At 42.9% G+C, this 23,083-nt stretch overlaps 1 protein-coding gene across 11 annotated transcripts in view; it reads right to left on the bottom strand.

The window, feature by feature from the left end:
- Positions 1-23,083, bottom strand: part of mia2 (MIA SH3 domain ER export factor 2) — a 34,629-nt gene that overhangs the window by 10,386 nt on the left and 1,160 nt on the right. For 2 of the 11 annotated variants that reach the window (XM_029713110.1, XM_029713114.1), the window contains exons 3-22: positions 22,996-23,082; positions 18,067-22,849; positions 17,752-17,883; positions 17,493-17,608; positions 15,711-15,842; positions 15,489-15,599; positions 15,265-15,336; positions 15,001-15,111; positions 14,771-14,842; positions 14,529-14,633; positions 14,140-14,262; positions 12,736-12,847; positions 11,378-11,424; positions 11,180-11,270; positions 10,250-10,388; positions 4,153-4,254; positions 3,859-3,919; positions 3,707-3,742; positions 3,557-3,624; positions 3,353-3,435 (exon numbers count right to left, since the gene is read on the bottom strand). In XM_029713110.1, the coding sequence (XP_029568970.1) occupies positions 3,353-3,435; positions 3,557-3,624; positions 3,707-3,742; positions 3,859-3,919; positions 4,153-4,254; positions 10,250-10,388; positions 11,180-11,270; positions 11,378-11,424; positions 12,736-12,847; positions 14,140-14,262; positions 14,529-14,633; positions 14,771-14,842; positions 15,001-15,111; positions 15,265-15,336; positions 15,489-15,599; positions 15,711-15,842; positions 17,493-17,608; positions 17,752-17,883; positions 18,067-22,849; positions 22,996-23,082 (6,583 nt within the window). Of the gene's footprint in view, positions 1-3,352; positions 3,436-3,556; positions 3,625-3,706; positions 3,743-3,858; positions 3,920-4,152; positions 4,255-10,249; positions 10,389-11,179; positions 11,271-11,377; positions 11,425-12,735; positions 12,848-14,139; positions 14,263-14,528; positions 14,634-14,770; positions 14,843-15,000; positions 15,112-15,264; positions 15,337-15,488; positions 15,600-15,710; positions 15,843-16,314; positions 16,532-17,057; positions 17,193-17,492; positions 17,609-17,751; positions 17,884-18,066; positions 22,850-22,995; position 23,083 lie in introns of those variants that run through there. The other 9 variants (XM_029713113.1, XM_029713112.1, XM_029713115.1 and 6 more) reach the window with 9 other exon arrangements.

Genomic DNA, 23,083 nt, shown 5'->3' with positions numbered 1-23,083 from the left:
CTTATTCGCCATGGACTTGACAGTGTCCCAGAACTTTTTTGAATAAGTACTACAGGATGCAAATTTCTGTTTGAAAAAGCTAGCTTTAGCTTTTCTAACTGCCTGTGTATATTTGTTCCTAACTTCCCTGAAAAGTTGCATGTCACGGGGGCTATTCGATGCTAATGCAGAACGCCACAGGATGTTTTTGTGCTAGTCAAGGGCAGACAGGTCTCGAGTGAACCAAGGACTATATCTATTCCTAGTTCTACATTTTTTTGAGTGGGGCATGCTTATTTAAAATGGTGAGGAAGGCACTTTTAAAGAATAGCCAGGCATCATCTACTGACGGGATGAGGTCAATGTCATTCCAGGATACCCCGGCCAGGTCGATTAGAAAGGCCTGCTCGCAGAAGTGTTTTAGGGAGCGTTTGACAGCGATGAGGGGTGGTCGTTTGGTCACAGACCCATTACGGATGCAGGCAATGAGGCAGTGATCGCTGAGATCTTGATTGAAAACAGCAGAGGTGTATTTGGAGGGCGAGTTAGTTAGGATGACATCTATGAGGGTGCCCGTGTTTACGGTTGTAACTGGTAGGTTCATTGATAATTTGTGCGAGATTGAGGGCATCAAGCTTAGATTGTAGGATGGCCGGGGTGTTAAGCATGTCCCAGTTTAGGTCACCTAGTAGCACGAGCTCAGAAGACCGATGGGGGGCAATCAATTCACATATGGTATCGAGGGCACAGCTGGGGGCAAAGGGAGGTCTATAGCGTCAACAGTGAGAGACTTGTTTCTGGAAAGGTGAATTTTTAGAAGTAGAAGCTCGAATTGTTTGGGTACAGACTTGGATAGTAATACAGAACTCTGCAGGCTCTTTGCAGTAGATTGCAACACCGCCCCCTTTGGCAGTTCTATCTTGGCGGGAAAAGTTATAGTTAGCGATGGAGATTTCAGGGTTTTTGGTGGTTTTCCTAAGCCAGGATTCAGACACGGCTAAGACATCCGGGTTGGCAGAGTGTGCTAAAGCAGTGAGTAAAATGAACTTAGGGAGTAGGCTTCTAATGTTAACATGCATGAAACCAAGGCTTTTACGGTTACAGAAGTCAACAAATGAGAGCACCTGGGGAGTGGGAGTGGAGCTAGGCACTGCAGAACCTGGATTAACCTCCACATCACCAGAGGAAAAGTAGGATAAGGCTATATGAACTGGCCGTTTAGCATGTTCGGAACAGAGAGTAAAAGGAGCAGGTTTCTGGGCACGATAGCATAGATTTAAGGCCTAGTGTACAGACAAAGGTAAGGTAGGATGTGAGTACATTGGAGGTAAACCTAGGCATTGAGTAATGATGAGAGAGATATAGTCTCTAGAGACGTTTAAAACAGGTGATGTCATCGCATATGTAGGAGGTGGAACAACATGGTTGGTTAAGGCATATTGAGCAGGGCTAGAGGCTCTACAGTGAAATAAGACAGTAATCACTAACCAGGACAGTAATGGACGAGGCATATTGATATTAGAGAGAGGCATGCGTAGCCAAGTGAACATATGGGTCCAGTGAGTGGTTGGGCTGACTGGGGACACGGCGATTCAGACAGTTAGCAGGCTGATGCTAACAAGCTAACAGTTAGTAGGCCGGGGCTAAACAAGCTAGCAATTAGCAGACCGGGGCTAAACAAGCTAGCAGCTAGCAGACCGGGGCTAGCAGTTAGCATTTGGGGGATGTCGCGATGGGGGTAGGTCTGTTTTTGCCTCTGGAATTAGTAGGGTTCCAAGTAGCTCTAGGTAGCTAGTAGGCCGCGGTTAGCAGAATGGGCCTTCAGCGGACGTCGCTCCTGAGGGACCTGTTGAAATCCTCGGGCTGAATAAGTCAGTATTCCAGTCGTAGAGGATCGGTGGGGTTCCGTGCCCCGTACCGGCAGTAGAAGGGGTCCGGATATTGTAGCCCAGGTGTGGGCTTCGGTGGTAGCACAGGAGCCCTGGCCGGGCTAGCTTCAGGCTAATTGGTGCTTGCTCCGGGATGGAAACGCTAGCCAGGAGTAGTCACCCGGGATTGCGGTTAGCTAGTCGTGAAGATCCAGATGAAAATGTTCAGAGTTTGCGGTAGGATTCCGGGGATATGGGGGGAAAAAAATAAAAATACAAAATAATAATAATAGTTCCGTTATGCTCTGGTTTGAGTCACGTTGTTTGAACTGGCGAGAGCTTTCTGAGCTAAAGGTTAGCTGATGACCTCTAGCAATGGTTTGCTGACTGATAGCTGGTAGGTAGTTAACTGGCTAGCTTCAGTTGAGGGATTCCAGATCCGAAGTAAATAGAAATACTTTAGAGAAAAAAACAGATCCACGCCACATTGGGTGAGCCGGGTTGCAGGAGAGTATTTAGAAGTTGAGGTTTAGGAAAATATTTTTAAAAGATGTGAAGAAAAAGATATATACACACAAGGGACACGACAAAGATGTCTGACTGCTACGCCATCTTGGATTATGCTTCAACAAAAGTACTGAGTATAGACTCTGAATACTTATATAAAATTTGATATTTCCATTTGAAATTTATGAATTTACAAAAAAAAAAAAAAAAAAAGTGCTTTCTCAAGCAGAATTGTTTGTAGATTGGTGAGGGAAAAAAACCATTCACTCAATTTTAGAATAAGGCTGTAACGTAACAAAATGTGGAAAAAGTCAAGGGGTCTGAATACTTTCCAGATACACTGTACATACCTACCTCAATGACCTCGTACCCCTGCACATCAACACAGTACTGGTACCCAGTGTATATAGATTTTAAATTATAGCCAAGTTATCGTTACTCATGGTGTATTTGTTATTATTTTTCTCTCTGCATTGTTGGGAAGGGCCTGTAAGTAAGAATGCACTCCTGTAGATCTGAGGATGGATATTATACAAATAATAATTAGGTGGGTGCTTACATCTGTCCTATTTCACACATGTACAAGTGCATGTGTGAATTGGAAGTGTGTTTTTTTGGGCATATTACACTCCCCCTGATACACCCCTCAGAGAGTGGGGTCAGAGCCAAGGATCAGCCATTATTGACGGTGACCCTGGAACAATTAGGGTTAAGTGCCTTGCTCAAGGGCACATTGACAGATGTTTCACCTAGTCAGCTCGGGGATTTAGACCAGCGACCTTTCAATTACTGGTCCAACTGTCCTAACCGCTAGGCTACCGGTCGCCCATAACCAGTTTTATGCTATAAGCAGTTGTGTTAACTTCATCTTGCATTTGGATTGTCGCCATATTGCTTCCCCTATCCAACCCTCTCAATGTATGGAGTAGGGGTTACCGGGCGAGCTGAGATTTAGCAGAAGATATTGTTCCAGTTAGGGAGGTTTATTAGAGACTCACCTCTGAACAGAGGTCTGTCCATGTTTTCCAGAGTATAGGGGTCTTTCTCCACGACATCCAGCTTGAACTGAGTATCAGTCAATCTGCATGGAAACATACCACAGCTGGAGAATACTTCTCACTACAGGGAAATACTATTTTGTAGCAACAACTGCCATGTCTGGTGAAACTGACTTGAATATAGAAGTATTCTTTAGTACTTACTTCTGCCTGAGGTGTGCATTCTCCCTTTTAACTTCAGCCAGATCTCGGTCAGCACCTCGTGCTGCTAGCTACAATGCAGACGACAGAGATTACAGACGAGTTACCTGAGGTGTGCTCCATAGTGCATGTATGATGCAACTATGTACTTACCCAGTTATTGTGTGCCTTCTTTTCCTGAGAAGTTATCTGAAAGATGGAAAGAGAATAAAAAATGTGTTATTGGCCATACATCATCATTGCACGTGGTGAATGTTTTTGCCCTCTCCCAGTGTCTTATGATAGAACAGTGTCAGATCTCCCACCTGGGTTTTGTAGGCCTGGTTAGTCTTCTCCAGCTCATCCTCCAGGTCTTGTGCCCTGTGCCTGTATGTGTGAAAACAAAACTGCACCCTGAGACAAGCACTCACAACAAAAACACCCCGCAAAGTGGAGTCTCATAGGACACATTGGATCTATTTGATGGATAGGAACTCCCTCTGGGGTGCACGCTTTGGTTTCTTGCCCTAGCACTTCACAGCTGATTCAAATAATCAAAGTTTGATGAGTTATTGGAATCAGCGGTCTAGTGCAAAGGCAAAAACCATGCAGAAACTGACCTGTAGCTGTTGAGCTCCTCCACGGCCAGGGTGATGCTCTTGTCAGCCTTGGTCAGCTTCTGATCCTTCTGCAGACGCTCTCTCTCCTCCACAGTCAACATCCTGACACCAGGGGAGAACACCCAGTATCAGACAGACATTATCAGGCATAGTACAGTTCAATAGCCCCACTCTAATTAGTGAAACCTTTCATACATAAGCCATTATAAATTTGCTTATTAATCCTATATTAGCGTACGTATCTTTTTATGATTAGCCTGTATAGAATTATTTGTGACTATTAAAACCTACCCTAACCAGAAACCGTGGATAGATGGAGGCATTCGCGCGAAACACCGCATTTAACAACGGCAAGGCGACTGGTAATATGGCAGTATATTAACAGTGTAGTTATTCACTCCGCAAGGCAATCAAAACAAGCTAAACGTCAGTATAGAGATAAAGCGGAGTCGCAATTCAACGGCTCAGATACGAGACGCATGTGGCAGGGACCACAAACAATCAATCACGGACTACAAAAGGAAAACCAGCCACGTCACCGAGACCGACGTCTTGCTTCGGACAGGCTAAACACATTCTTCGCAGGCTTTGAGGATAACAATGCCACCGACGCGGACCACTACCAAGGAATGTGGGCTTTCCTTCTCAGTGGCCGACGCGAGTAAAACCCTCACAAGGCTGCCTGGCCAGACGGCATCCCTAGCCGCGTCCTCAGAGCATGCGCAGACCAGCTGGCTGGTGTGTTTACGGATATATTCACGCTCTTCCTATCCCAGTCTTCTGTCCCCACATGCTTAAAGATGGCCACCATTGTTCCTGTACCCAAGAAGGCAAAAGGTAACTGAACTTAATGACTATCGCCCCGTAGCACTCACTTCTGTCATCCTGAAGTGCTTTGAGACTAGTCAAGGATCATATCACCTCTACCTTACCTGCCACCCTAGACCCACTTCAGTTTGCTTACCACCCTAATAGATACACAGAGGACGCAGTCGCCATCACTCTGCACACTGTCCTATCCCATCTGGACAAGAGAAATACATATGTAAGAATGCTGTTTATTGACTATAGCTCAGCCTTCAACACCATAGTACCCTCCAAGCTCATCATTAAGCTCAAAGCTCAATCAAGTTTGCAGACACAACTGTAGTAGGCTTGATTACCAACGATGATGAGACAGCCTTCAGGGAGGAGGTGAGGGCTCTGGGAGTGTGGTGCGAGGAAAACAACCTCTCACTCAATGTCAACAAAACAAAAAGGAGATGATCGTAGACTTCAGGAAACAGCAGAGGGTGCACCCCTCTATCAACGTGACTGCAGTGGAGAAGGTGGAAAGCTTCAAGTTCCTTGGCGTACACACCACAGACAAACTGAAATGGTCCACCCACACAGACAGCGTGGTGAAGAAGGCGCAACAGAGCCTCTTCAACATCAGGAGGCTAAAGAAATTTGGCTTGTCACCTAAAACCCACAAACTTTAACAGATGCACAATTGAGAGCATTCTGTTGGGCTGTATCACCACCTGCTATGGCAACTGCAACGCCCGCAACAGCAAGGCTCTCCAGAGGTTGGTGCAATCTGCCCAACACATTACCGGGGGCAAACTACCCGCCATCCAAGACACCTACAGCACCCAATGTCATATTACATTTTTTTATTTCACCTTTATTTAACCAGGTAGGCTAGTTGAGAACAAGTTCTCATTTACAACTGCGACCTGGCCAAGATAAAGCAAAGCAGTGCGACAAACACAGAGTTACACATGGAACAAACATACAGTCAGTAATACAATAGAAAAAGTCTATATACAGTGTGTGCAAATGAGGTAGGAAGAGGGAGGTAAGGCAATAAATAGGCCATAGTGGCAAAATAATTACATTATACCAATTAAACACTGGAGTGATAGATGTGCAGAAGATGAATGTGCAAGTAGAGATAGTGGGGTGCAAAGGAGCTAAATAAATAACAGTATGGGGATGAGGCAGTGAGAATGGGCTATTTACAGATGGGCTGTGTACAGGTGCAGTGATCTGTGAGCTGCTCTGACAGCTGGTGCCTAAAGTTAGTGAGGGAGATATGAGTCTCCAGCTTCAGTGATTTTTGCAATTCGTTCCAGTCATTGGCAGCAGCAAACTGGAAGGAAAGGCAGCCAAAGGAGAAATTGGCTTTGGGGGTGACCAGTGAAATATACCTGCTTGAGCGTGTGCTACTGATGGGTGCTGCTGTGGTGACCAGTGAGCTGAGATAAGGCGGTGCTTTACCTAGCAAAGACTTATAGATGACCTGGAGCCAGTGGGTTTGGCAACGAATATGAAGCAAGGGCCAGCCAACGAGAGCATACAGGTCGCAGTGGCAGGTAGTATATGGGGCTTTGGTGACAAAACGGATGGCACTGTGGTAGACTGCATCCAATTTGCTGAGTAGAGTGTTGGAGGCTATTTTGTAAATGACATTGCCGAAGTCAAGGATCGGTAGGATAGTCAGTTTTACGAGGGTATGTTTGGCAGCATGAGTGAAGGATGCATTGTTGCGAAATTGGAAGCCGATTCTAGATTACATTTTGGATTGGAGATGCTTAATGTGAGTCTGGAAGGAGAGTTTACAGTCTAACCAGACACCTAGGTATTTGTAGTTGTCCACATATTCTAAATCAGAACAGTCCAGAGTAGTGATGCTGGACGGGCGGGCAGCGATCAGTTGAAGAGCATGCATTTAGTTTTACTTGCATTTAAGAGCAGTTGGAGGCCACGGAAGGAGAGTTGTATGGCATTGAAGCTCGTCTGGAGGTTAGTTAAAACAGTGTCCAAAGAAGGGCCAGAAGTACACTGCGTGCACAATTATTAGGCAAATTATATTCCTCGGGATTAATTTTATTGTTGAACAAACACAATGCTCTCAGTCAATCCAAAATGTTATTGAACCTCAAACCTGAATGTTTAACAAAGGAAAAGTGAGTTGTGTCTTTCTCAGGAAAATAAGTGTGCAGAATTATTAGGCAACTAAATTACAAAAATAATCTCTCAACTCACTTGTTTATTCTCAATTTTTTAAGTAACAGATAACACAAAATGACAATTATAAAAAATTTTGGCCTTTCAAAAATATTCAGTAACCAATATAGCCAACCTTATTTTCAATAACTGCCATGAGCCTTCCATCCATGGAGTCTGCCAGTTTCTTGATCGGTTCACGATCAATTTCCGCTGAAGCAGCAACCACAGCCTCCCAAATGCTGTTCAAAAAGGTGTATTGTCTTCCATCACTGTAAATCTCACATTTGAGAAGGGCCCACAAGTTCTCAATAGGATTTAAGTCAGGTGAGGAAGGGGGTCAGGTCATTATTCAGGCATCTTTGAGGCCCTTGCTGGCTAGCCAAGCAGTGGAGTACTTGGATGCATGTGATGGAGCATTGTCCTGCATAAAGATCATGGCCTTCTAGAATGCTGAGGACTTCTTCCTGTACCACTGTTTGACGAAAGAATCTTCCAGAAACTGGCAGTAGGTTTGAGAGTTGAGTTTCAGTCCATCTTCGACCCGAAAAGGTCCAACTACCTCATCCTCAATGATAGGAGCCCATACCAGTACCCCTCCTTCACCTTGCTGGCACCTGACTCAAAGTGGTGCCCTGTGTCCATTACTGATCCAGCCACGGGCCCATCAAGAGTCACTTTCATTTCATCTGTCCATAAAACCTTAGAAAAATCTGTCTTCAGGTATTTCTTTGCCCAATCTTGACGCTTCAACTTGTGAACCTTATTCAGTGGTGGTCTTGTTTCAGTCTTCTTGACCTTGGTCATGTCTCTGAGCACTTGACACCTTGTACTTCTGAACACTCCAGGTAGGTTGCAGTTCTGGAATACGGTGGCACTGGAGGATAATGGGTTCCTGGTAGTTTGACGTTTAATTCTTCTCAAGTCTTTTGCAGTTTATTTGTGCCTTTTCTTCCCCATGCGTTTTTTGCGCCACAGTTGACTATTCGCAACAAAACGTTTGAATGTCCGGTGGTCACACCTCAATAGTTTAGCTATTTAAAGAGTGTCGCATCTGTCTGAAAGGCATTTTACATTCTTGTTTTTTTCAGTGTCAGTTAAATTTCTTTTTTGGCCCATTTTACCTGAGGTAATGAGGCTGCCTAATAATTATGCACACCTTGATATAAGGTGTTATTCACTTGCGCCACACCCTCCCTCATTACACAAATACATATCACCTGAAAATGATTAAATCCAATAAGCATTCAAGTTTATATGGTTTGGAGTTCGAAAATGTGAATAGAAACAATGATAAGATCAGAATACTCACTTGCTAATAATTGTGCACGTCTGCGTAGAGGTGGATCAGAGAATCACAAGCAGCAAGAGCGACATTGATGTATACAGAGAAAAAGAGTCGGCCCGAGAATTGAACCCTGTGGCACCCCCATGGAGACTGCCAGAGATCTGGACAACAGGCCCTCCGATTTGACACACTGAACTCTATCAGAGAAGTAGTTGGTGAACCAGGCGAGGCAGTCATTTGAGAAACCAAGGCTGTTGAGTCTGCCAATAAGGATGTGGTGCTTGACAGAGTCGAAAGCCTTGGCCAGGTCGATGAATACAGCTGCACAGTATTGTCTCTTATCGATGGCGGTTATGATATTGTTTAGGACCTTGAGCGTGGCTGAGGTGCACCCATGACCAGCTCGGAAACCAGATTGCATAGCGGAGAAGGTACGGTGGGATTCGAAATGGTCGGTGATCCGTTAACTTGGCTTTCGAAGACCTTAGAAAGGCAGGGTAGGATAGATATAGGTCTGTAGCAGTTCGGGTCTAGAGTGTCTCCCCTTTGAAGAGGGGGATGACCGTGGCAGCTTTCCACTCTTTGGGGATCTCAGACTATACGAAAGAGGTTGAACAGGCTAGTAATAGGGGTTGCAACAATTTCAGCAGATCATTTTAGAAAGAGAGGGTCCAGATTGTCTAGCCGGCTGATTTGAACGGGTCCAGATTTTGCAGATCTTTCAGAACATCAGCTATCTGGATTTGGGTGAAGGAGAAATGTGGGAGGCTTGGGCAAGTTGCTGTGGGGGGTGCAAAGCTGTTGACCGGGGTAGGGGTAGCCAGGTGGAAAGCATGGCCAGCCATAAAAAAAATGCTTTTTGAAATTCTCAATTATCGTGGATTTATCGGTGGTGAGTGTTTCCTAGCCTCAGTGCAGTGGGCAGCTGGGAGGAGGTGCTCTTATTCTCCATGGACTTTACAGTGTCCCAGAACTTTTTGGAGTTTGCGCTACAGGATGCAAATTTCTGCTTGAAAAAGCTAGCCTTTGCTTTCCTAACTGCCTGTGTATATTGGTTCCTAACTTCCCTGAAAAGTTGCATATCACGGGGGCTATTTGATGCTAATGCAGTACGCCACAGGATGTTTTTGTGCTGGTCAAGGGCAGTCAGGTCTGGAGTGAACCAAGGGCTATATCTGTTTCTTGGTTCTACATTTTTTGAACGGGGAGTAAGGAAGGCCAAAAAGATCATCAAGGACATCAACCACCCGAGCCACTGCCTGTTCACCCCGCTATCATCCAGAAGGCGAGGTCAATACAGGTCCATCAAAGCTGGAACCGAGAGACTGAAAAACAGCTTCTAACAGCCATCACAGCACATTAGAGACTGCAGCCTATAGGCATAGACTAGGAATCACTGGCCACTTTAAGGAATGGAACACTAGTCACTTGAATAATGTTTTACATATCTGGCATTACACATCTCATATGTATATACTGTATTCTATGGTATCTTAGACACTTAATTCTTACATATCTTGCATTACTCATCTCATATGTATATACTGTTTTTCTATACTATTCTACTGTACCTTAGTCTGTTCCGCTGACATCGCTCGTCCATATGTATATAGTCTTAATTCATTCCTACTTAGATGTGTGTATATGTTGTGCAATTTATTATTTGTTAGATATTACTGCACTGTCAGAGCTAGAAGCACAAGAATTGCGCTACACCCGCAATAACATCACGTGTATGTGACCAATAAAATGTTATTTGAATGTTTATAGATGAAGCTGTGCATTTGGGTCAGCGTTGGTGTGGCTCCCGTAGAGTACCTGTGTAGTTTGAGCTCATTCTCCTGGAACATCTCTGTCATGATCTGCAGTTTCTGCTGGAGTCTCTGCACCTGGCCCGTGTACTTCTCACTGTCTGTCTGCAGAGAGGCCTTCTCATTCTCCAGTTTCTTAATCCCCTCTGCAACACAACAGTAAAGCTGTTTAGTCCAGGTCTAGGCTCAAAGAGATACTTTGGGATTTTGGTAATGAGGCCCTTTAATCGACTTCCCCAAAGTCAGATGAACTTGGATACCAGTTTTATGTATCTCTGTCCAGTATGAAGGAAGTGGGAGGTAGTTTCACGAACCAATGCTAACTAGCTTTAGTGGCTCAGTTGGTAGAGCATGGTGTGTGCAACGCCAGGGTTGTGGGTTCGATTCCCACGGGGGGCCAGTACAAAAAAATAAATGCATGAAATGTATGTATTCACTACTGTAAGTCGCTCTGGATAGGAGCGTCTGCTAAATGACTAAAATGTAAAATGTAAATGCAATAACTGGAAGTCTATGGGTATTTACTAGTAATGCTAAGTATCCCTTTAATCTGTGTCTGGGAAACCGACCTTTTGTCTTTGCATCTTGATTATTCCCAAAACACCCTCGCTTTTCTTGAACTAACCCTAGTATTTGGCTTTTCCTACTTGCACTGACTTTGCTAATAGCTACCTCATTGAGGAAAACGTTTACTTACTATGACTGCGATATGTGGTTCTCACCTAGCTATTTTAAGATTAATGCACTAACTGTAAGTCGCTCTGGATAAGAGCATCTGCTAAATTACTAAAATGTAAAAATTGTCTGTTATCATGAAAACAGCTATTGAAGCGTCTTTCAATAGACCTACATTTTATATACATTATGAAACAAACGTTGTTTTGTTACCCACCGTGATCAGAGGAATTACTATTGAACAGCTGACTACTCTGCTTACCTTGGAGGTCCTCCTTGGCCTTGACTTCATCTGCTAGCTTAGCAAACACCCTGTCCTTGTCTTCATCCACCGACTTCAAGTCCGCATTCATCTAAAGAGAAGGAAAAAAAAAAAAAAAAGAGTCTCATATCTTCCATTTATCGCTGATAAGAGTTTTGTTTTTAAGCCATCATTTCAGTTGTTGAAGAGAAGACATACCTTGGCTGCATGAATGAGTTTCTGTATTCTTTGTCGTTGATGGTTATCTGTGGAACAAAAAAAACTAACAAATAAGTTAAATGTGGGAAGACACATAACCATATGTAGACACCCCTCAGTCAATATCTTGACTCCTTAAAAAACGATCCAAAGAGATGGTGAGCAAAAGCCTGTTGACCATGCCTTACTCTCCCTTCCGTGGCCTCCTGCTCTTAAATGCAAGTAAAACTAAAATGCATGCTCTTCAACCAATCGCTGCCCGCACCTGCACGCCAGCATCACTACTCTGGACGGTTCGGACTTAGAATATGTGGACAACTACCTAGGTGTCTGGTTAGACTGTAAACTCTCCTTCCAGACTCACATTAAGCATCTCCAATCCAAAATTCAATCTAGAATCGGCTTCCTATTTCGCAACAAAGCATCCTTCACTCATGCTGCCAAACATACCCTCGTAAAACCGACTATCCTACCGATCCTTGACTTCGGCGATGTCATTTACAAAATAGCCTCCAACACTCTACTCAGCAAATTGGATGCAGTCTACCACAGTGCCATCCGTTTTGTCACCAAAGCCCCATATACTACCCACCATTGCGACCTGTATGCTCTCGTTGGCTGGCCCTCGCTTCATATTCGTCACCAAACCCACTGGCTCCAGGTCATCTATAAGGTCTTTACTAGGTAAAGCCCCGCCTTATCTCAGCTCACTGGTCACCATAGCAGCACCCACCCGTAGCACGCACTCCACCAGGTATATTTCACTGGTCACCCCCAAAGCCAATTCCTCCTTTGGCCGCCTTTCCTTCCAGTACTCTGCTGCCAATGACTGGAACGAATTGCAAAAAAAATAAAAAATAAAAATCACTGAAGCTGGAGACTCATATCTCCCTCACTAACTTTAAGCATCAGCTGTCAGAGCAGCTCACAGATCATTGCACCTGTACATAGCCCATCTGTAAATAGCCCATCCAACTACCTCATCCCCATACTGTTATTTTTTTTTTTGCACCCCACTATCTCTACTTGCACATTCATCTTCTGCACATCAATCACTCCAGTGTTTAATTGCTAAATTGTAATTACTTCGCCACTACGGCCTATTTATTGCCTTACCTCATTTGCACACACTGTACATAGATTTTTTTCTATTGTGTTATTGACTATACGTTTGTTTATTCCATGTGTAACTCTGTGTTGTTGTTTGTGTCGCACTGCTTTGCTTTATCTTGGCCAGGTTGCAGTTGTAAATGAGAACTTGTTCTCAACTGGCCTACCTGGTTAAATAAAGGTGAAATATATATATATATTTTTTTTTAAAGTGGTCAGCCTTGTATACATCATTAAGAGAATCTCACCTTGTCCTTCTCCATTCTCTGTCCCTTGTGTCCCACTCCTCTCCTCTCTGTTGGTGCCGTCCTCCAGCACTGAGTCCCAGTCCTTCATCTTCAACAGGCAGTCTGTCAAGGACTGATGGAGAGAGAAGGCTTTACCATTCAAACTTCAACTTTATTTTACTCTTGAGAACTTCTTGTGTTGTATACATGCAACAAAACACATACGCTACATGTCCAAAAGTACGTTGACACCTGCTTGTCGAACACCTCATTCTAAAATCATGGGCGTTAACATGGAGTTGGTCTGCCCTTTGCTGCTCTAACAGCCTCCACTCTTCTGTTCCAATTAATTCAAAATGTGTTTGATGGGATTGAGGTCAGGGCTCTGTACAGGCCAGTAATGTTCTTCCACACTGATCTTGACAAACAATTTCTGTATTGACCTCACTTTGTTCACAGGGGCATTATGCTGGACAGGAAAGGGCCTTCCCCAAACTGTTGCCACAAAGATGGAAGCATACAATGACATTGTAGACAATTGTATGCTGTAGTATTAAGATTTCCCGTCACTGGAACTAAGGGGCCTAACCCAAACCATGAAAAACAGCCCCAAACCCAGATTCGTACGTCAGATTGCCAGATGGTGAAGTGTGATTCATCACTCCAGAGAAAACATTTCCTCTATTCCAGAGTCCAATAGCGACGAGCTTTACACCACTCCAGCCAACGCTTGGCATTGCGCATGGTGATCTTAGGCTTGTGTGCGGCTGCTCAGCCAAGGACACAAAAAGTTATTGTGCTGACGTTAAGTCCAGAGGCAGTTTGGAACTCGGTTGTGAGTGTTGAAACCGAGGACAGACGATTTTCACATGCTAAGCAATTCAGTGGTCCCTTTCTGTGAGCTTGTGTGGCCTGCCACTGTTGCTCCTAGACGTTTCCACTTCACAATAACATAGCTTACCAGGGGAGCTCTAGCAGGGCAGAAATTTGACGTACTGACTTGTTGGAAAGGTGCTATGCTATGACGGTGCCACGGTGGAAGTCACTGAGCTCTTCAGTAAGGCCATTCTACTGCCAATGTTTCTTATGGAGATTGCATGGCTGTGTGCTCGATTTTATATTCCTGTCAGCAACAGGTGTGGCTGAACTAGCCAAATCCACTAATTCAAAAGGGGTGTCCACATTCACAGTACATGCAATTTATAATTACATAACAAGCAATAAAGGATTTCCATTATGATGCTTATCATAGCCTTAAATAGGTTGAGCCATTTAGGGTGTTTAACTTATGCTCATTTGAAACCCCAAGTAATCTTCATAGTGGGTGTTGACTGGTTTTTCCAGTACAGGGCAAGGTACACAAATATTTGTTTTAGACATCTTACTGCATGTGGTTTTTGCCAGTGCAGTAATATGAATGCAAACCTTGATGCGCTCATCTTTGTTGGTAGCATCCTGCAGCATTCCAGTGTAGGTGCTCTCACACATCCTCATCTCCTCCTCCAGCTCACTCATCCGCTCCCCCCAGCCCTCTGCCTCCTGGACCAGCTGTGGGAAGAGGGGGAGAGGGTGAGGACCCCACCAGACTATAGGACTCTTTCTGCTTTCTGTTCAGGACAACCCATGCAGGTTCTTTGTGTAACAAGAAACTTCAAATGCCTTGTTTTGCATGGCAACAAAGGCTGATATGGAACTGGAGTATACACCACTATTAGTGACAGAGCCACACACATAGATACTGCATCTATGGCTCTGATTCGTGAGTAGGCCTGGATATAGATGAAAATGTACATTTTAGATGTCAGGTCACATACCTGGCCATTTTTCTCCTGGAGCAACACCTTCTCTTCTTTTGCTGCCTCCAGATTATTCTGATTCCTTTCACTGTTCACGTCAAATATTTTCAGGGTTGTCTGTGCCTGAAATGATAACAGAATGAGTTACATCTAACCTGGCTCTGACTGTGTCAACAGATTTAAAATGCCTTATGGGAAGGAATTACAATTAACATGTTGTTCACAATATATAACATTGTAATGGGGAGATCAGACTTTACCTGTTCTATCTGGGACTTGAGGTCCCTGGTTTCTTCTTCTAAGGTTTTCAAGGTTTCCTGCATATCTGCAATCTGAAGAATTGCACACAACACCACAACTCAAAAAAAAAAAATGAAATATGAGAGCAAAGAGGAAAACGGAAAATAATAACAATAGCTGAAACATGTCAACGCATAAACTTCAAAACACAGGAAACGGTGATGAGAAAGAAGTCCAAAGGTAAACTCACTGTCTCCTCCTGCTGCAACCTCCTCGCTCTTTGGATATTCAGGTCCTCCTTTAACTTTTCTATATCATTTCCAAGTTGTGTATTTGACTCTTTCAGCTTCTGGGACATCACCTGAGGAGGACACCATTATAGTTTTACTGGGACTTGAAAGTCACACGCACACAAAGTCCTTTTATACCACTTGGCAGTGTTATTTAGCTGTGATATTTGGGAATGTTTCTTCAGTATTGAGAACAATCATACCGTGTAGTATCTTTGTCTTACCTCCAGATCCTCTCTCTCTGCGACATGAGCCAAAACGCCACTATTCCGCAGGGCAGTTTCCAGTTCTTCATACTAAAAAGGTACATGAATAAACATAAACAGTAGCAAAGGCATTCATAACACACAGGTCCATACAAAACATGTAATTTCAAAGGGAATTGCATTGAATAGTTTGCAAATCCAGTCAGTCACACACACACAGGATTATTTGACATAGGCCTCACATTTTGTTGAACGTCACTCAAAGTCTCAAGGACTTTGCACTTTTCCTCTAATAGTTCAGCCACCTTCAGGCCCATCCGCCTCTCTTTGCTTGAATACAGTCTACTCTTTATCTGTGGAAACAATGGAACAATTTTGTGAGCTTGGTCACTCGCCAATCAAAATAAAGAATGTGGTTGTTCATCCCTATACTTGCATGCTGATAATAATATCAGACAACTTACACATTGGTAGAACCTGCAGCTGAACAATAGAAGGGTGCCCAACCCCAGTAAGGCAGTGACGATGACAGCTTCCCATGGCAGTCCATACAGGTCAGGACCTGGCCTTATGTCATCAGGAAAGGATGACACGACCTGGGTAGAAAGAAAAATATATATATAATAATATATTTTTGTAAGTATTATTAAAATCAGAGAAATTACATAATCATTATAGATCTGCTATAGATTTTTGTTTCAGGCCCTGGATTGTGGATACATGATAGTTCAAACGTCCAACTTCCTCCAAACACAGAGACAACTTGTTGTGAGTTACTGAGAAGTAAAGTGATTGTCAATGCTATAAGGAGCCTCAACAAGCTAACTAGCTAGCCAGCAACTTAGATAGCTAGTTATCTAGCTAAGTAGTTAGCTAGCTTACGTTAGTTTACCAGGCAACAGTGCTCTCATAGCCAACAAGACACGAGACACTGGCTAGATAAGCCTTATCTGACAGCCCTACAAATAAAATGATGTAGTAGTTGGCTAGCTTGCTTGATAACACCAGTTGATGTTTTTAGCAGTGATGGGTCCAAGTTAACGTTAGATAGAATGACACGTGACTCACATCTTTCGCTTTCTCCAAGGCAAGAGTGTAATAGGTCCTTGCTGTCATTTTGAAATCAGTCACTTGAGTAGCGACTGTCTCGACACTTGTTTGATCTTCCATTTGTCGAATATTTCATTTAAATATTATTTTCAGGATTATGTTAGATAACATTGAAAAAACGAATGCTCAGCTGTTACTTGGACCTGATAGTGGTAGCGGGTAACGTCATGACGCTGAAACGTACGGTGGAGGTTGTTGCTATTTTATGCACGCCAGATTCACTTAAACGACTCACTTTCGTTTATTTTTTCCTAAAACGAATATTTATTGATTTATATAATTGTAATATTTTACAATGATATATGTTATCTGACTTTTCAATCAAAAGAGTTATTGGTAATTGTTACAACACTCCCACTTCCTGCCTAACGTTGAGTTGGTATATTTTCAACGTCACCAATCGTAGAACGCCACACCGGCAGACTGAGGCGTATTTAAAGTGACACTGAAGCTGACGAAACATGCAAATTGTGGGAAAATAACACATATTAGTCAATCTCTATCCCTATTCTCAAATAGTCTATAAATCAGGAAAAATTGACCTTTTCCTCCAGCTGAGACAGATTGTCACCAAATTCCCTCTGCTGTCAACTGCCTTGCCCTATCAGAGTAGCCCCAGTTGTTGTTGTTGGTTGGGTGTTGACCTTTCCTGTAGCTTTTCAGTGCTTTCCCCAGTGTCCAAAACACTACCCTTTACTCACCTGGTCAACATCCTGAAACTGAACTTCCATCTGTATTCTCAATTTAAAGTCCTCATGTTATTGTACTACCATAGTGCGTGGAAAAGCCTCGTCACCGAAGCCAGAGCCAACTACAACTCCTCAAAGTGTTGGATGGCTCATAGGGGTAGTGCATATGACATGTTGCATACCAGAGACACATACCAGAGGTTTTAAAGGACCAGCTTTTTCAGCTATCTAGTCAATGATTATCGTCATGTGTGTATTGTGCTGTTATGTATTTGTCTAAGTCCAATGCCACAACCGAAGTTCCCTCTCTTGGAAAAATATGACATTCTATTTAGGATGATGGAGGCATCCATAGCGCAGTCCAATCATTTTAAATGTATGGGCTGTTTAGCTAATTTAATCTCAATAAATTACAAGGGGGATATAGTAGTCATAGAACTTTCTTACCTGTACAGTGAGCCATTTTAGAAGAGCCTTAACTGTCAGCATATGAGCAACAGCATCACCAGTGACTTGACGTGCAGAAGAAAAAAGATATTCCATCAATGCAGGCTCAGGTTTATCTGTTAAATATAATTACAAGGTATAAATAACACAATAGGGAGTGTCATAATAATTGATCATATATTTTTACCAGCCACAGATGGAACCATTTTCATCTATATAATTAGTATGTTATTTTTAAGAATGGACATAAATGCATTACATTTGTCTGTTAGTGTTGGGGTTTGGATGTCTCCCTCCCCAGAGAAATGTTCTCCTTTCAGGTTGGTTAGGTCTTTGTTTTCATTGCGAGTGAAACAATCATCATTGATGCAGTTTGTCTTGTCTGTTTCTGCTGGATAACATATAGACATTATGATACCAAATCATTTTTAAAACATGTAAGACCTTGTCAATAAATGGTTGTCAGATATAACACTTTGACAACTGCTAACCTTTTCAATATTGACATGCAAGAGACAAGAAAGAAACATGCAACCAAAATCAATAAATGTTTCTCATACTACTTGAGTAGTACCTTGATTGTCTTTTATACTGACAGGTGCTTTCACTTGGGTGAATCTGTTTTTTATGTTTGACAAGAGTATTTCTAGTTTTCGTAATGACACCAATTTTCTGGATTGGTCTTCATCCTCCAGTACTCCACCAGATGGAGTTTTTGTCTCATCAATGTGATACTGCAGGAGCCTTTCAAAGTCTGATATAATAGCAAGGTCATTATCACCATCTTGGCCATCAGTCAAAGTCTCTGAGCTTCCTAGGCTGTAGTCAAGCCACAGGAATTTGTGCTTCCCAAACATGTCCAACAAAGTAGTTATTTCATCTGCGCTGATTTGCTTTTGGATATTCTTGTATTCTTTCAAAAATGCTGTAGCTTTCAGCAAGTCTTCTACTGAGGTTGACTGAGACTGTGGTTCTGGTTCATGGAGGTCCAGGTAAGGAAGAACAGGTGGGGGTTCTTGTTCCTCCTCTTCTTGCCCCTTTGGTTCTGGGTCTTTTAAGTCTTTGATGTCGGTGCTCTGGATCAAAAAGTCCATAGCATTTTCAAAGAAACTCCTAGTACCCTTGTTGACTGATGTGTCCGTGATTTCCTCTTGAGGGGGCCCTACTGAATACTGGTCAGATGGCATGTCTTGATTTTCAAGGGGTTCACTGTGAGAAGTTGATTTGTTTACAATATCTTCTTGAGTGGGGTCTAGGCCTACTATCTGATCTGATGGCATGTCTTGCTTTTCAGGGGGTTCACTGTGAGAAGTGGAAGTCTCACCCTCTCTTTCAACATTGTGAATAGATTCAATATCCCGATAACTGATTTTCTCAAAATCATCCTTCTCAATCACGTCCACCTTTTCAAAATCCTGCTGCCTATCTTCATCACTAATTGTGCTCTTTACATCTGTTGCTTCTTGATAATTAGACCAACTGTCTGAGAGGAAATTCTCACCTGAATACAATGTATCATGGTCTATTGTTCTCTCTGACTGAGTAATGACATCATAAGCTTCATCAGTGGAGGAAAGCTGACTAACTGCATGTGACTGATCAAAGCTATTTCGTCCATCATTGGTTTCCCTATCCTGTAGGCCTAATTCCTGTGATCTCTCGTTTTCTAGAGTGATCTCATTATACAATCCTTTGGTCCCTTTTGAATGTACTTCCTGGCTAGTGACTGATGAGATGTGATTCCTGTCATCTAGCGGCAGATTACTGTCCTCAATTGCTTTGGTCTGGTCACGCGTCATCCCAGATCTATCATTCGGGACATTTTTCTCATCACTGTCTTTTTGAGATTCATGGGACTCCCTGTGGACATGAATGAAATCTTCTACTGACATGTTTTCTGTGTCTGCCTCCTCAAGGATTTCTGTCTGTCGTTGTTCATTTCCTATTTCTGTCTCAGGGGGAACTAGCTCTGAGCTGTCAGGATACATTTCAATTTTAGCATCAGGTCCGGAACTGCTCTGTGTATTTTCAAAGACATGTGTAGGGAGAGTTGCTTGATCCCCATGGTCTCTCTCAACTTCAACTATTTTCCCTGGTTCTATCCCCTCTGTCTCAGTAACTTCATTAGTTGAATCTGCTTCCTTTATCTCAGACGCTTTGTCCACAATATAACTTTCCCCATCATCATTACCTTTATCAGATAGAAGATTGTTACTTGTAGTGTCAGCATTTAGTATAGTTGAGTCTAACACTGGGTCAAAGGTAATGTTTATCAACCCTATGTTATCTACAGGATCGACCTCAACGCGCCACTCCTTGAAATGATCAGAGGAGGAAAATTCCTCTTGATCAACAACTTCCATTACATTGGAATTACTTTCCTCATAGTTAGAAGATAACCAGTCTTTGAGAAAAACTGAATCTATGTCTCCAACATGAACATTCTTATCTGGTACCTCTAATGTATTCTCATTCTTGTCCTTACTTTCCCCATCCTCACTTGAGGTAATCAAATGATGTCCTTCCTCTCCTGATACATTTTCAATGACTGGATCAACTATGACAGGTTCAACTAAAGATAGGTTCAGGATAAGTTCAGCTATGTGAGGGTCCTGAGCATCATGCAGATGGGGGTCAGGTGTCTGTGTGACCTCCTCCAGCACTGAAGCATCCTCTGTACCTGGCATGCTTGTCTGACCATATAGCATCCCTACTCTGTCCCCACTGTCCTCCTCTGCTAGGCTCTGAGGCACTAGAATACTGTCGTCTCCTTTCTGATTGGAGGATACCACTTCAATACCTGTAGTGTCAATGTCCTCCACCTCAGCATGCATTACAGACACATCAGGTAGTTCCTCTGTCAGTGTTTCTGCTTTTGTCTGAATAGGAATCGAATCAGAGAGATTTAGAATCCCTGAGCCTTCCAAAGCATCCTGACCAACTGAATGATCAGTCTCAAAATCATCCAGGCTATTTTCAGCAAGGTCAACAGCAGGACTCTCTTGATGGTGATTAAGGGCATTCTCATCACTATCATGCAAAAGCGCTTCAGGGAGCACAGTTGATATTTTCAAGTCCTCTTCATTGTCTGGTTTGGGGTCCGACACTAATTGCTTTGGCTCTACATCTCCTTGGGAACTGACAGGTTCATTAGTAGTGACATCATCTAGCTCTAATCTACCTACAGAATCGTGCTCATCATTTTCACTGATCTCAGCTATAGATTTTTCAGGATCATCTTCAAGATTCACTATTCCGGTTGTGTCCTGTAATTGAGGGTCGTGGGACAAAGACATATACTTGCTATTTCCAAGTAGCTGTTTGAATGCCTCCAGCATTTCATTACTGTCATCTGTGTGATTTCTGTCATTTAGCGGCAGATTACTGTCCTCATTTGCTGTCGTCTGGTCATCCGTCATCCCAGATCTATCATTCAGGACGTTTTTCTCGTCACTGTCTTTTTGAGATTCATGGGACACCCTGTGGACATGAATGAAATCATCCACTGACATGTTTTCTATGTCTGCCTTATCAAGGATTTCTGTCTGTCGTTGTTCATTTCCTGCTCCTGTCTCAGAGGGAACTAGATCTGAGCTGTCAGGATACATTTCAATTTTAGCATCAGGTCCGGAACTGCTCTGTGTATTTTCAAAGACATGTGTAGAGAAAGTAGCTTCATCCCCATGGTCTCTCTCAACTTCAACTATTTTCTTTGGTTCTAGCCCCTCTGTCTCAGTAACTTCATTAGTTGAATCTGCTTCCTCTATCTCAGATGCTTTGTCCACAATATAACTTTCCCCATCATCATTACCTTTATCAGATAGAAGATTGTTACTTGTAGTGTCAGCATTTAGTATAGTTGAGTCTAACACTGGGTCAAGGATAATGTTTATAAACCCTATGTTATCTATGGGATCGGTCTCAACGTGCCACTCCTTGAAATGATCAGAGGAGGAAAATTCCTCTTGATCAACAACTTCCATCTCAGCTATAGCTTTTTCAGGATCAACTTCAAGATTCACTATTCTGGTTGTGTCTTGTAATTGAGGGTCGTTGGACAAAGACATATACTTGCTAGTTTCAAGTATTTTATTGGCACTCTGAACCTTATCTATATCTAATGGAGTGGGATGTGGAGGCTCATTGCTGTCATTACCATCATTATCATCCTTCCTACCTACAGAAGCCTCAGTAGAATCATATGGGATAGCCGTCTGAGAAGTAAGGGAGATCTCTGTATCTCCATCTGCTTCTGCCGGTTTTATATCTGTTACCTCATCACTTTGGGCATTTTTATAATTGTTAGTTGTATCGGCCTGAAACGGTGATACCAGAGTGTCAAACATGGATGAGAACACAGACTGTGACTCTGTTTCTGTTTCTAACTGAAGGCTGATATCTTTATCCTCTTCATCCTCAGCTATAAGTATATCCTCCTCCTCAACATCACCCTGTTCTCCATAAAGGCCAACAATATTGTCATAGATGCTACCATACCACCCTGCATCTTCCTCTTTTCTTAACTCACCATCTTCTTCCTGACTATGACGGTCCTCTTGGTTATAATCCTTAACAGGTTTTGAGGGGTGTGTCTCTGTTCTCTCTGCCTTCTTACCAGTGTTATCATCTCTCTGGTGCTCTGTTTCTTTTATTTGCTCCACTGTGGCATCATGATGAGACTGACTTGTGCCAAGGTCCTGTGGGTCTATTGTGCCTGTCGATTCATCTCTGCCTGCTGCTTCTACTCTCTCTTCAACTTTATCCTGATTAGATTGATCAAAATGTAAGATATCTTTAATGCCAATATTCAGCCAGGAGTTAGAGGGTGGGGGTTGCTCTTCCACTTCCTTTTCAATGGGCTTCTCCTCCTCTGGAGCTTTTTGACCAAAACCAAAGGCGCTAGTCAGTCCATCGCCAAACCAGCCAGAGTTTTCAGTATTTTTCGTCTCTTCCTTCAATTGGTTCGCATCAATGTCCAAAGAAAGTTTCCTGCTCCTGAAAGACTCTTGTTCTGGGTTGTCTTCTTTGGGATTATCACCAGGGCTTTCACCACCTAAACTAAGCCATCCAGTTACTGTAGAGCCAATCCACTGAGACCCACCTTGTTCGCTAGGTGCAGGTTTGGTATCATCAGAGAAGTCTTCCATTACAGCCTGAATGGCATCTTTGTTTCCTGTTTCATCACTGCTCTGTGCAAAACTTTGGGACAGGAAGGCATCTTTGGAAGTTTTAGAATCCTGAGCATCATTGGCTGCAATTTCCTGAAATTCTGAAACTAGATTTTCTTCATTGTCCCACTCACTGGAGTCATTATCAATTAATGAGCCATACTCATCTATGCAGAAGAAGTCTTGTTTCTAAAAGGAACATAAGAGTATGTTTAATTAACAGAATGTGTTTAACAAAAATATTTAAAGCACTGCTTATTCACCCTTCAATACACATCTATAACCATACATTCAGTAGGCCTAAAATTCATAGAGTAATAAAGTGGAAAGATTACCTGTGTGGCCACTTCTTTCTCTGTGTTTGCATAAATTTCAGCAACTTTCACAGCGTCTTTTGGGAAATAACCAAATCGTCTGTCAATC

This window comes from Salmo trutta, chromosome 25 (assembly GCF_901001165.1).
Source record: "Salmo trutta chromosome 25, fSalTru1.1, whole genome shotgun sequence".
NCBI lineage: Eukaryota > Metazoa > Chordata > Actinopteri > Salmoniformes > Salmonidae > Salmo > Salmo trutta.
Note: the sequence above shows the minus strand (reverse complement) of the source record. Positions and strands in the feature narration are given on the sequence as shown.